General features: G+C 39.2%; 2 protein-coding genes across 10 annotated transcripts in view; one reads left to right on the plus strand and one right to left on the minus strand.

Moving 5' to 3' along the window:
* Positions 1 to 29: 29 nt before the first annotated feature.
* Positions 30 to 4,694, minus strand: Asns (asparagine synthetase). 5 transcript variants are annotated; one of them, XM_076790306.1, is made up of 10 exons: positions 4,657 to 4,694; positions 2,566 to 2,700; positions 2,357 to 2,482; positions 2,036 to 2,272; positions 1,794 to 1,968; positions 1,482 to 1,711; positions 1,276 to 1,403; positions 919 to 1,208; positions 396 to 630; positions 30 to 319 (listed from the first exon to the last, which is right to left on the minus strand). In XM_076790306.1, the coding sequence occupies exons 2-10, from the start codon at positions 2,686 to 2,688 to the stop codon at positions 184 to 186; spliced, it is 1,680 nt and encodes a 559-aa protein (XP_076646421.1). In that variant the 5' UTR covers positions 2,689 to 2,700; positions 4,657 to 4,694; the 3' UTR covers positions 30 to 183. The 5 variants fall into 5 exon arrangements, with proteins under 5 accessions (XP_076646421.1, XP_076646418.1, XP_076646419.1 ...); XM_076790303.1 differs by lacking the exon at positions 4,657 to 4,694 and adding an exon at positions 3,744 to 3,846; XM_076790304.1 differs by lacking the exon at positions 4,657 to 4,694 and adding an exon at positions 3,445 to 3,730.
* Positions 4,369 to 14,324, plus strand: part of Snf4agamma (SNF4/AMP-activated protein kinase gamma subunit) — a 143,610-nt gene continuing 133,654 nt past the window's right edge. The window contains exon 1 of one of the 5 annotated variants that reach the window (XM_076790293.1): positions 4,369 to 4,485. The gene's annotated coding sequence lies outside the window, so the exon portion shown is untranslated. Of the gene's footprint in view, positions 4,486 to 4,899; positions 5,783 to 14,324 lie in introns of those variants that run through there. The other 4 variants (XM_076790295.1, XM_076790294.1, XM_076790296.1 and 1 more) reach the window with 4 other exon arrangements.

Here is a 14,324-nt window from a genome sequence, read left to right on the forward strand (position 1 = left end):
TGTAAAGTTTTATTGATTGGCTGTAAAAAAAATTGACACTGTGTTTAATATCATATAAATTCTTCCAGAAAATTTATTTCATACCTATTTTTTAACATTTTTATAATTACAATTATTATTTTAATTGTACACATATTTATAATATTGATAATCCTCAATTATTCTTCTTTGGTATCACTGTTATCATTTTTTACTATCTGCCGAATAATGCGCAATATATCGTGCAGATGGATCGTTAATTCCTTTTATCCAACGGGGCATCCAAAAATATGGCGTAAAACTATCAGCTTGCCCTCCATAATAGAATTCAAAAATGTTTCTAAAGAACACAAAATGGTACAGTTTATCTCTCAAAATAATAATCTGGAAAATGTTTAAAAAGAACACTCTATTACCTGTAATGAAGTGCTTCTTTAGTTTTCGGAGTACAATGAGAATATTTCAAATGAGCTTTCTCTAACGCTGTGTCTGATATACGATCGTCTACTATTTCATGTATAATTTGGAACAGAGATTTTTTAATCGACGTTACGCCATCGCTGAACGCTTCTTTATGCCTCCATAGTATATTTGATGGCAGTATATTAGTGTTATCAAATGCAGATCTTAATAAATGCTTTTCTACCCCTCCTGTAACAAATTTATTGTATAAATATTGCCATTTTAGCATGAATACTTTTCAAGTAGGTGATGTTCTCATTAATAGACGGCGGATTTTATGTGTTTATGACAAAAATGGGTAGGTGAAACACAGAACAGTGAAAATATTAGACGATTTAAAAAATGCGATTATATTGCCTGTGACTTAATAAAATGATTATGAGAAAGAATAAATGTCTATGCAGCTCCTGTTTCTTACAATTAATGCAGAAAATTTTTATTTTGCATCAAGATCCACTGTCTACTCATTAATTATACCTTGTGGTTGTCTAGTAGCAGCATCCAGTGAGAGATAATAATTTGTAAATTGAAGATCTAAAAACGGAACTCGTAGTTCTAGACTAAAGGCACTAGTTGTTCTATCTGCTCTCAAGCCATCATATAAATAAATATCTTTAAGTAATCGAATAGATTCATTATGAGCTTCTAATTCATTAGGTGCATCTCTGAAATAAATATATCCTTGTGCAAGTTCATCTGCACCTTCTCCACTGAATATTACGGTTGCATCTGTATTATACTTAATATATCTCGAGATAAGATACATTCTGAAATTTAAGATATCATTATTGAATTTCAAGTTAAAAGAATCCTCTTATAATAATTTTATTTTACCCAATAGAAGCTCGGATTGTGGTAATATCAAAAGTTTCTAGATGATAAATCACTTTATCCAATACATCCTCTACATCTTCTTTTGAAAAAATTATTTCATAATGCTCTGTTCCAATATGATCTGCAACCTAATTAAAGGCATGTTAATACATTCAAACATTAATAAAATGTTTCATATAGTACAATATAACAATATTCTTTCTAACCTGTCTAGCTGCAATAATGTCTGGACTATCACCCATTCCAATAGCAAAACTTTGTATTTTATATGGCAGACCTTTTTCTTTTGCATGTTTCACGAGCAATGCTGCGATCAAACTTGAATCTAACCCACCTGATAGTAAACATCCTATTTTCCGGTCAGCCATTAGTCTTTTTTCCACAGCAGCTGAGAGAAGCAATCTTATGTTCTCGTGTACATTTGTTTTACTCAACACTTCAAGAAATATGATACATTATTGGATTTTTATTATATTTATTATTGAAACTTTATGGTAGTAGTTTTAAATCACACAAACCATTCCAAGGAGTATATACTTGAAAGCTCGGTTTGTTGCCTGGCTTATAATAATTTACTGTTGATAACAATTTTGTGCGACCATCGGTTAAGATTTCATATTCTTCATAATGACCTGGTGGGAACGGTTTCAATGTCCATTTTGATTTCATTTGTTTTGTTACTCCTATAAGACCCTGAATACATATTCCAATATAATAACATTTGTATTCTCCTTCAAATAAATTACTGGTTCTATGTTACCTTGCTTTCTGAGCAAACTGCAAGTTGTCCATCATCAGAAAATAATCGAAATAAAGGTCTGACGCCATAAGGATCTCTACCAATCAGAATTCTTCTCTTTTTTGTATCCACTATGCAAAATGCAAACACACCATCAAGCATTTTGGCTACATTTTCAGCACCAAAACGTTGATACAAATGTATTATTACTTCTATATCACACTGTGTAACATATTCAAATTCATATTTTTGGCCAATCTATAAAGTTAAATGTATAATTTAGTCATGAAGCAATGTAATTTTTGATAGCAACGAAAAGATAAGTAGTGAAATCAATTGTACTTGTTTATGATTATATATTTCACCATTGCACAATAAAAAAATTTGGGGATGCTGGTAAAGTCTCATTGGTTGCATTCCATGGAGATCATCAACAATTGCCAGTCTGTGAAATCCGATATATCCATTCTATAAAAAAAAATATAGCATTTTGTAGTAGTTTGTACACAGTATTACTAATGCAGTATTAAGAAGTTTTAGCAAAATCATACTGTGACTGAATGGTCGTATTCAAGTTTAAAAGCTTCAGGACCACGATGTTCTATTTTTTTAAAATTCTCACAAATGCAGGTCAAAGACGAATTCAATCCAAACAGGGCCCAAATTCCGCACATTTTGTTTTGTCACTGTAATAGTAAACAATTTAACACTGAATTTAATATATAAAAACGGAAAATATTTATAATGTAGTTTTGTTACCCGATTACTTGAAACAAACCAATATGGAATACTTGTAATTTAAATATTTAATATAATAAACAATACCTAATCGTGAAGAATATATTTTATAAAAAGTAAGATTCTCGTTTTATTTTTCGGATGTTCTTTATTTGAATGATTATAGAACAACGTTAAGAATATAATACAAATAACACCATTCGTTTGCGTACGAAACTTTGTACACCGACAACACGTTGAGTCCACGTTCGTGCATTTGCGCGCGGCTGCGCATAGAAGTCCAAATGTAAAAGTACATATGTATTGCATCACTTTTCATTCTATCACAGACGAGTCGTAAGGACCTATACCTATACCTCGTCTGTGAATCTTTCTTTTAATATTTTCTGAATTCTAAAATTGAAGAAGTAGAAATAAATAATTTCTTTACGGTAATTTCAGAAACAACTAATGTTCCGTATATTTTTATTTTTTGCTTTTATGCATATTTTACATCGATCCATAAATATGGTTGTGCAGAAAAATATATTCGATTAATAGGTATAATCTTATTAATGTGATAAGGACCAATATAAATACAGACCTATCACGTTATAACGATAACATAATCACTCATTTTAATTCAAAATTACAATCATATTAATATGCATACATAATAATTATTATACATACATTCCCAATAAATTTCTTACATTTTTCGTTTTTCATTTACTTATTTATATGTCGTGTCTACCATTCTATTGATCAGCGGCAACCGCATAATAGCCATGAAATTAATTTAAACTATACGAAATACGAATGCACACATAATCATTGAAATTTGAAAACTGCAGTTCACTTCTGCTAATTCCGAATTTCGTGCAAACATACTGAGGTTTTTTTTTTTAAGAAAGTCACACCATTTTTTAAAGTCCTTGTGTCGTTCAATGAGAGAGCATACGCATATAGAACAACTTTCAGAGTCTAAATCACGCTCGAAGCAATACAAAACCTTTTGTTTCGTCGATTCGACGATTATTCAAGCAACGATATCGGTAATAAAAATAACAGGAATGGTTGCGCAACCATTTGCGGTTAGTGGTGCCCTCCTACGATCGAACATTGAATCCACTAATACAAGGTGGTAATCATACCGTACGCAGGAGGGGGGCGCACGATCGTCGTTTGTCTTTTCCGGTTTATTCGTTTTCCGTTTAATTCGCTGACTGCAGTTCGCGACGACCTGGTTTCGTCGGCGGTGCCCGTGTTCGAGGAGGTGTTGCTCGATGCTGTAAAAGTGACATTGGATGCAGGAGCCGGAGCCGGTGCGCGAGTCGGACACCCAGCCCGTTAGTTCGATCAGCTGGTCGTTTGTGGAATCGCCTTGAATGTCGGCGTACAAGCGCGCGGGGCAGTTGGCTCTCGCCAGGGCTCCAGGAAGGATGCGCGATCGGGGGTGTGCGCTTCTCGAGACCGCCACCGGTTTTCTGCGTGCCGGCCGCTTTACGGCCTATAACGCGGCACCATAGCCACGGGGCCATTCAATCAAAGAAAAAACCTTCGCGGTTTATTCATCCGTCCGGTGTGAAAGAGTGATCGACGTATACTTAACAAGAATTACAGCTCACCCGGTGAAAGAAAAAGTTTGTCGCGCGGAGGTGAAGATCACACTGCAACGTGAACCACGACTAACGTTCTGTGTATTTAACCCACGTCGAGTTTAAACTTACCAACCTGAAACTCACGTTTTCAAGGTTAGAAGCGACGATACATCCAGACCACCACCGGGTGGTGTACCTCGGCATTTTTACGAGACGCGCTTAGGTTAAGTGTTAATCCGTGAGCCCCGGCACCGAATGACAAATCGGAAGTAACAGAGAGAGATATATATACACACACACACACACATATATATATATATATACTTACGTGTCGCGGCAATCACTCCGACGATTCTTTCCTCACGGATGTCACGTCAGTGCGTGCATACTGATCTCATCGGATAGTAAAACGTTTCTATACATCGCTGCGAAAAAAAGAACGGAGACAGAGCTCTCTCTCTTTCTCTCTCTTTCGCTCTATCTCTCTTTTCTCGCCATTGCAAGAGGTCAAATTCGATGTATATCTGTGTTCGTTCTTTAGTGTGCCGTAAGTTTCCGGGAAAAAACAAGCCGGTCGATACATCGGAAGGTTTCGAAAAAGGAAATTGAAGAGATTCATCGACGCCGCCTGGGATTACCTTCCGCGTTTGTGTTACCGACTGACACATATATACGTAAACACGTACACGTAGACGCACACGGACAGACAGACACACACACTCACACACACATTGACGACTGAGAATGCGTTTTCGGCAGTGCGAGCATCGATAAATTAAATTCAGAGGAACGAACGGTGTATAACGCTAATTTGGCTGCGACGATTATCGATCATCGGGATTCTGTAAACGTGATCGCGCGATTGCTCGTACGGCACGACCGTGTTGCCGACGCAAGAAACCGGAAGCAAATGTGTATACAAGTTCGCCGAGAAAAATCTGTAGTCTGACGCGTTTCTGGCGAATCGTAGGGCCCGTTATGACGTCACTTGACGGCTCTCACGATTTTCGTACTTAATGTTAAACCTAACCTCAACGCAACCGACACACAGGAATTACTAGAAAATTGAAGAGCGTTGCATCTCGAGCTCGATCGCCGAGACACGAAGAACACGGGATCGTGTGATACAGTTTCGAACGACGACCTCGACGAATTCTATTTTGCAAGTTACCGAATAGTTCGTACTTAATCGCCAATTTCAGAGGAGAAACACTGTGCCGGCATCGCCTGTTTATTGGCGGTGTAAACCAGTTCAGTGGTGAATAATTCGTTAGTGAGTACGTTCGAGTATTATGGGAAACGCTTCTAGATATTAATAATTTATTACTACCGGGGGACAGCGGCCGGGAACAAGGAATTAATCGTGACGGACGCCGGGTCTCGATTATTACGCAGATTAACGTCACCGCACCCCCGAAAATTTTTGCACGGTGCAGCGCGTCGCTTCAAGGTGAGCTTATTTTTATTTCCTGTATTTCGTACGACACGCCACGTGTTCGCGTAGCTTTAATGATTCGTGCCGCTCCTAGCCGAACAACATATGGTTCCAGTGGCAACAATCACGAACCGTACCGCCGCGCCGCTGCACTCTCGCGATCAATTTCTGACAATTATCTGCGCGCGCGGGGATTAATATTTTATACTGTAGGCCAGTGTTATGTATGTATTCGCTTTTACAAAACTAACGGGATGAGAGTAGAAAAGTTTTCATTCATTTCGTACGATTCACGGGAGTTTGCTGCGCGGTGCACATGGTACCGTTGCATAGCCTCCCTTAAGGGTGGGGTAGGCAAGGGGTGGCTAGCCGGAGAGTTAGTTTCATCTTTTTTCTATGGTGAAATATACGTAAAGAATTGCATGTATACGGATGATCGGTTCTGCACTTAAAGAGTGAAAAATATATCATGCGGACATTTTTGTTTTCTATGGTGAAATATACGTAAAGAATTGCATATATACGGATGATCGGTTCTGCACTTAAAGAGTGAAATATATCACGCGGACATTTTTGTTTTCTATGGTGAAATATACGTAAAGAATTGCATGTATACGGATGATCGGTTCTGCACTTAAAGAGTGAAAAATATATCATGCGGACATTTTTGTTTTCTATGGTGAAATATACGTAAAGAATTGTATATATACGGATGATCGGTTCTGCACTTAAAGAGTGAAAAATATATCATGCGGACATTTTTGTTTTCTATGGTGAAATATACGTAAAGAATTGTATATATACGGATGATCGGTTCTGCACTTAAAGAGTGAAATATATCATGCGGACATTTTTGTTTTAGATTGTATACGAACATGATGTAAGAGATATAAAGGGAACTTCAATCATTTAATTTTGAGTTTAAAAGTTATGGTTTTGAACGGTCATCGGGACAATTTTGTAGTTGTAAACATTCTTTTTTACGAGCATTCGTATTTCTATTTTACTCCGAATTAGATTGAAATTTTTGAGAGCTTGTACCTGACGGTTTTCCTGTGTACTTTAATCTGTAATTTTTAAGTGTTTATTGCTATACCCGACAAAAACGACTAGGGCGTTCTCTTAATGGCGAAAGCGCATAATGGGCCCCCATTTTGGCGAAGATGCCTCTGTTTAGTAATCATGACACCTAACCTACATTATGTCCCTTACTTTGCAACATCGTAAGACGTATGTAGGCACGCAAGTACGTGGAGCGCTCTTCTTATACTCCTCGGGTTTGGCTTTAAATAGAAGGGAGTGACAAGCGCAAATAAATATAGATATAAACATATTTACAGTTTAACATACAGAGTGTTTCATCTGACGCTGCCCCTCGAAATATTTTTGCTATTATTGGACGTTCATAAAAATGTTGATACAATTTTGTGGGTTGCGTATCAACAATCGTTTCATTCTATTGGGAATAGATTAGTGGCGAATTTGGGAGGAGGGGATACAGGGGCTATAACCCAGGCCGGCAAAATCAGAGGGCGGCAAATTTTTGGAAAAGTACCAAAAACACAAGTCACAACAATAAAAACAAATAAATAAAAATGTTAACCAATTTAAAAATAAAAATAATATGCTTGATAGACTGTATGAAATTTCAAGGAATTACTTGAAGCCTACGAAAGGGGAATGAAGAATGCAGAATGCAAGTACCTAACTCCCCCCATATTTGAGAAATAGGTTGAACAAAATTAGTACTAATGATTTTGTGCTTTGTGCTATTGATAATGACTTTTTAAGGAGAGCCGAGGTGTAGAGGTAGCCCCTAGGCGGCAGAAGTCATTTCGGTTTTTCTTTGTAATGAGATACTATATTTTATTTATTTGCACGCAACAGGTGGATTAAACGTTTTATTTTTCTTGATGTATGAGCTTCTTGTCGTTACCTGTACATAGCAGTAATCAATCTTCTCTGCATTTATCGGGTGATAGCCCGACAGAGAATTATAAAATGCACGGCCAAATGACATTAATTTCTCGCAATAAAGGGGAATGCACATTTCTGCAGATCGAACCTTCCTCCGTCGAACTTACTTTTCTATACGGCGCTATAGTGTACTCATTTGTGTGTAAATATTTTCGTAATCACTTAGCAGCGCGTATTAGTGCGACTGTCGAACGCCGCCGTTAGACTATTAATTACTCGCGTTAATTGCTGTTACATATGCGGGTAAATCGCAGGCTCGTTCGATGAACTCTATATGAGCAACCAAGCGTTACGCATTGCGTCGGGTTAAAAGCTTCTCCTTTTGTTTCGCCTTTTTTTCTGTGTTTGGTATTGTTGCGGGAATAAAGGTTGTACTGACCCGTTGTCTGCGCATACAACGTTCCTTTCCCAATGAGAAATTTTCATTGGTTGTATTATGCGGAAACCGTTCAATCATGCTTTGTTAAATTAATCAATTTTTTTAGAATTGTTAAAATAAAATACTGCTTCTTTGTTTCTCTTTAGAATAGTGTCGCCAAATGAGGGAAGGGAGCACGAATTGAGGGGGAAAAAGTTACCCTTTTTCTGCCATTATGTACGACAGGAACGGCACGCGTCACGTGACCGGGCCAAGGCGGAAGCGTGGGAAACAGCACGGTAGAAAGGGAAATTAGAGTGGGGGAACAAGTCTTGATCTGGCGACGCTGATATGATGGGATGATTTCATTCATCAATGATCATCGATATTTTCAATTTAGTAGAGATTCTAGTATTTCTTAGTTTGGACATTTTCGTTCCATTTTCACGGTTCCAGTGTCCGCGAATCATTAAATAAGATAAATTATTGAAATGATCGGTGAATTTGCTTTTGTCCGAGACTGGATTTGACTCTGTTTCCAATGCAAACACATCGACGCCGATTGGTAACCGCTACTTGCGTCACCGTCCTATTCTCCAAATATTTGTGGTATCACCGAAAATGGGGTGGAGCTGCATGCGTAAGCATCTTCGCGTTTGTGAAATGTTCGATTCTTTCAAATTGATCTAATGAATTTTCTCCGCTGTTTGCTGTAAGGGAGTATATGATAAAGCAACCTTCCATAACAATTAACGAAACCAGTAAGATATTTTTACTCTAATGGGATCCTCTAATCGTTAAAATGGCGGAGTAAATTGGCTTTACAGTTTTCTTTCGATACAAGACGACGGCTCGGGGTGTCTTTCGACGCATTGCGGATGGGGGTACCTGTTCGGCTTGACATTGTTCTTGAGTGGGTCGAGAGTTTATGAATCCCATAAAGTTGTCCGGCAGGCCATAAAGCGGTCGGTCGTGCAGCGATATTCTTCGTTGGAAAAGGATAGAATATGAGGTACCCTTTCGTTCCGGCGGTGTCGAGCGGACAACTTCAAAAGAAGAAGATGGGGATAAGAATGACTTTGTTGCAGAAAGAAACGTCGTCGTCTTGTATCGAAAGAAAACTGTAGGTAGCGTTTCGATTCCGATGTCGTTTGCATGCTTTACACGGATTCACTGTCGAACGAATTGTCCTTGCCTCGAGTCCAGCGTTGCTTACGCTCAATCTCATATGTACGGAATCATTCGCATTGGCTGTGTCCTTTCTGGGTTAATCGGTATCGATTTCTGTTCTGTTCAGAACAGTCCAGACTGCGTGCTATAATGCCGAAGAGCATGACAGCCGGTGTATATTATTTCGCAACCAACAACGCACATCGTATTATTAACCGGAAAAGTATCCCGGTCCTCGTGCTTAAAAATTTGGTTTGTACCGCTTGAACTCGGCTGTATCTACCACCGTCAGGGAAATTGTTGTAATTTTGTTATCCAAGGGAAGCGAAGCTGCTACGGAAACCATTGTTGCCATTGTTACCGTTGTTACCATTGTCCAAAATTTTCGTGTGTATTATAGGGTGTTGCTCCTGTTCCTGAACCCGCAAACAATGCGAAACATCTGTTCGACTTGTAGCGGCTACTTGATTTCCCAGCATCCGCGTCATGATAATTGACATGCCGTGTTCGAAGTTTTTTATAACTCGACTCCGTTCATCTCTTTCTATATTTATCTCTGCCACACATTTTCGCGGCATAGAAATTCAGTTTCTATCTATGCGATATTCAAATCAGCTGTGTAAGTTAAACACGATACCACCAAGGCTGTCTTTCTTTGTAGCTGCTTATTTCTGTTGCGTGTGCAGCGTAACAGGTCGTTTTGGTAAACACGTTTGTTTACTGACGCTGCGATTGAATTTTCCGGAAAATTGAGATTTCCGACTTAACCCTCCTTATGCCATGCCCGAGTCATTCGTGACCTGTCGCGGTAGCGGTGGGGATAAGCTCGAGCGACCGTCAATATGAACAATTTTATTCCGATATAGGGCGACGCTTTTTATTTCGAAATAAGAAAATCACACACTGTTTAGTGTCAGAACGAGAGGGTATGTCATAGTCTACTCTTTTCCAACGAAGGATAAGCCGCATAGATACATACCCGTATCCGAAACACGCCGAAAACCGGTCCCAAGCCATCGCCTTATATCGGAATAAAACTGTATTAGCGAAATATTTATAGGAGTCAGAAATTCCGAGGGTTAATATGTGTACGTGTTGTAGGACGCAACGCGCAGTGTACATTTCCGAGCACGGCTTTTATTATTTCCGTTAGGCGGAATATTTAGTCAGTTGATTTATGTTGAAATTTTAGCGTGTTTTAAAGCTCCTCGGTTGAAGGGCTGTAAATTTTATTCTTTCCAAACGCAATCTTTATCACTGTTTTACGGGACTCTAATGTACAGACTACGGAATCCAATTATGGAAGAAAATCCATGCCAGGTTTAAAGAAAAAGATACTACTATTCTGTTACGTTACGATACAACTTGCGCGAGTAGACAAGATTTGTATTCTATTTGGGTATAGAAGTTTTATTGAAACTCATTTTTTCTCCGTCACCCTCCTGCTACCGAGTGTCTCACCGACGGTGTCGAAAGAAAAGGTTAAAAATGGCCACCTGTTGGATCGAACGCGGTTTATCAACTCTCATAAACTCTCGACTATGTAGAGAAATACTTGTTCTGCTGGTTGAAAGGTTTCTTATGCTTATGCCACGTTGGCGTTGTTCACTGTTTGGTTTCCGCGCGGGTAAAATCGTTAAAAAATAGGACCAAATCGAATGCGAATCCACATTTGCGTAAACAACGACGATAGATCAAATTCTATCGGAATTTCGATCAACAGAGAAATTACGATGTAAATAAGCGGTAGCTTCATTTTTACCAACAGAAGAAGAACTCTTCCGAACTCTTCAGAATTCTTCCAACGGAAGAATTTGTTGGAAGTTTTATTTGCATCAGAACTCTGACGACTAAAATAAGAATATGCTTGCATCAATTGCAGAATTCTTTTAATAATCGTAACGAGTTGGAAATGATGTGACAGTGTGTGTAAATTCTACAGATACTTTTTACCGTTTCGTATTTGTTTTACCCATTTTTGTAAAAAAAAATGCAAACAGTCCCAACCTAACCTAGACTACGACACCGGGGGGGGGGGGGGTGTATACAGAGACATTAAACTGGAATTTTCGATTTCTGGTGGGAAGCGTGATTTGGAACGCGCGCGCACCGTAATTAGCAAGACTATCGGCCATATATCAGGGATTACGCCGGAAGCAAACACGTAGAGACGCGCGCAACAGTACGATTAATTGCAAGGTCGAGTAGACGTAGCGGTTAATTAGCCGGCATTGTTGCGGAAGAAAGAAAGAACGTCACCGGGCATCGGAGATGATGCACGAGCACACACGCGGCCGCGTGTATCGGCGCGCGTTCGTCAGCCTCGTGTCGAGACAAATTGGATTCACTCTAATCTCGCGCGTTTCATGTCATTCGTCATTGGACTTCCCCCTGCCTCCTCGCCGACTCGTACTCTTTTTCTCCGAATCGCTGGTTGTTCTCTCTATTCTCGGCGAAGGTTTCTTTTCACGTTGGTCCGTGCGCCATTGTGCGCACCCGTTGATCAACCACCAATCAAATGATCTCTTTTGTAGCCAACGCTCGGAACAGTCGAACACGATGTTTGAAGAACGAGACAATTCGAACGTTTACGAGCGATTGTAATTCGCAATTTCTTTTCGGCCCATCGTCAGTTAGTAGTCATTCACAGTGAAAATCTTAATCACTAAACTCTGAATATTTTCGATAAGTTTAGCAACAGGATTTTGACAGAAATTGAATTACCAACCTTCTAGTTTAACGTATTTTCATAATTGAAATTATTTTTTATTACGAAAAAGTAACTAGATATGACGGAAATTGGCTTCGCATTCGTTGGTGTTTTATTCCTGCAATTTCCCCCACTCTAATTTCCGCCGCGGCCTGGTCACGTTTTTTCTAAGAATAGTAAAGTACTTTTAAATGGCAAATTTACAGCATGTAGAGTCCGTATCGCTTTCATGACCGTTTTTGATATTTGAAGCTGTTATTTTGGTATCATTATTTATTTAATTTTTCACCTTACGACTTCTATAAATTATACTGGAAATATTTGTATAATAGCGTCAACTACTTGCAGCTTGGTATTTGAATGCTTAGTGTGTTTACTGCAGTGAGAAAGCGTTTATTATTCTCTATAATAGAGGGGATTCCATTTCTGGTTATTTATTTTCATTCCGAGCGCTAGTATAAAGATTGATAATAAGTTACGTAACCTCGTTTGCTCATTCTTCCATTATCGTGCAATTTTCGTCTGATAAGTATCTTTGCAGTCATTTACTGTTACAGTTCTTAATATACAATCGATATCGTGTGCCGGCGGCTATAATCGGCTTTGGCGTCGGAACAGTTAAATATGGCTACCATCGATATTTCTGTTTTATAGTACCTTCATATAGAGTTACCCGGAATATATACCGGGTAATTTGTTATCGGTTATACACTTGACCGTTCATTACTAATTGGTTAAACTGCTAAACTTTATAAATCGTTGAATTCATCTTCGGATATGTCATAATAGATGCTTTGAGAGTTAGGCATATCAATTAGTTACAAAGTTGTAGTAGTTTCTTTAAAATAACGTAGAGCTATGTCCACACTGAAGCAACGTCGAGCAGATTTTCGTCGCTTCTTGTTGAGAAGAAAAGAAGAAGAAGAAGGCAATAACAGCCGACGAAAAGTTGCTCGATGTTGCTTCAGTGTGGACATAGCTTAACTTTACGAGATGTTGCGAATACGTCCATCAACTGTGTCAGACGTGACCCGGTACGAGTATGTTACCACAAGCTATAACCAAAGATTGTCGTAATTGTTCTCTGGAGTGTAAGATCTTAACAATGACACAATCTTCTCATATAAATAGCTCTCAGGCAATTAAATAACGATTTGCGGATTTTAATTGCAACAGACATGCAGCTGGACAGATAACTTTATTAGTAGTTTACGGATTTTATGCAGTTATTCAAAAACTGAGCAGAGTAAAGTCTTGATCAATCCTCGGGTCCGTGTTGTGACATTGCTCGTGAAGGGCTACTGTTTTTCTGTGACCGCGTTGACCGCGCAGGACGTAGACAAGGACGGCGTGTGTAAAACCACTAAATACAGTTCAATTTATATCGTGTTTAGCGTCATGTTAATCAGAAAAATGCCACAAATAAGTTGGTCAAAGTCCCATAAAAAAAAAAAAAATAATGAAAACTAAAGAAGTTTTGTAATTGGATTAGTAGTTCGGATTACAGAACAAAAAATTGGAAAATTGATATTTACTATATTCTTCCCAATTCCTGTCAATTACAATTTTCCTGAAATTCTCTTTACATATAATTTAGCAAACCGATTCTTCGATATTTTTGAAAAAACTCGAGTCACGCGGTCCATTTTGAAAAAAGTCACATAATTTTAAAGGGTGCGCGGAGATTTGTTCGACCGACTGGTATCGGTCGGTTCGTCTAGAAATCGCAAGCGTTTGAGCTGGTGGGCTGGAGAAGTCGCTTCTTCGGGGTTTCGAGGGTAAACGTAATCTCGGCTGAACCATGGACGCGCAGAAATCAATGCCAAGATGCCATCATCGAATGTTTCGTAATTTATACAACCGCTAAGAATGGATTCTCTGTCGAGCGTTCGTCGGCCTTTGTCGGTCGCGTTGTCGCCGACGCATCTCTCGCTTTATTTGGCCGAGGTACTCGGCTCGTTCTAATGATCGCGGAGTATCATGATCGTTGGGAGGTGGTGCGGAGAAGACTATCTTCCGCCGCTGCAGACATTCTGGCGGCGGGGATTTACCGACTGGGTCGCCGACGCGGCTCGCCATCATCCTCTCGTCGTCGCCGTCGTCCTCGTCGTCGATCATTCGTTCCCGTTGCTCGGTTTTATTAGGAAAATTCTTGGCAGCCACCATACCTCGGCGAATCTATTGTGATCGTCTCGAAAAGCTCATCGAAAGAAATTTTGAAAACAAAGCACTTTTATTCACCCTGTTCAAGGTCTGCTCGATTTACGAGTTTTCTGGTCGCCTGTCATCGGAAGTTCGAGGGAGCACAAATTGGGGAGAAAAAGTTCCTCTCTCTCTCTCTC

Source organism: Halictus rubicundus, chromosome 7, assembly GCF_050948215.1.
Source record: "Halictus rubicundus isolate RS-2024b chromosome 7, iyHalRubi1_principal, whole genome shotgun sequence".
NCBI classification, from domain to species: Eukaryota; Metazoa; Arthropoda; class Insecta; order Hymenoptera; family Halictidae; genus Halictus; species Halictus rubicundus.

Bases quoted from the DNA above. Each gene is read 5' to 3' on its own strand.
- Asns (XM_076790306.1), bottom strand. From the start codon at position 2,688: ATGTGCGGAATTTGGGCCCTGTTTGGATTGAATTCGTCTTTGACCTGC. The intron at 1,209-1,275 runs GTAAAATAAAAT...CTTAAATTTCAG, and splicing joins ACAATCCGAGCTTCTATTGG to AATGTATCTTATCTCGAGAT. The intron at 320-395 runs GTAATAGAGTGT...TGTGTTCTTTAG, and splicing joins AAAGAAGCACTTCATTACAG to AAACATTTTTGAATTCTATT.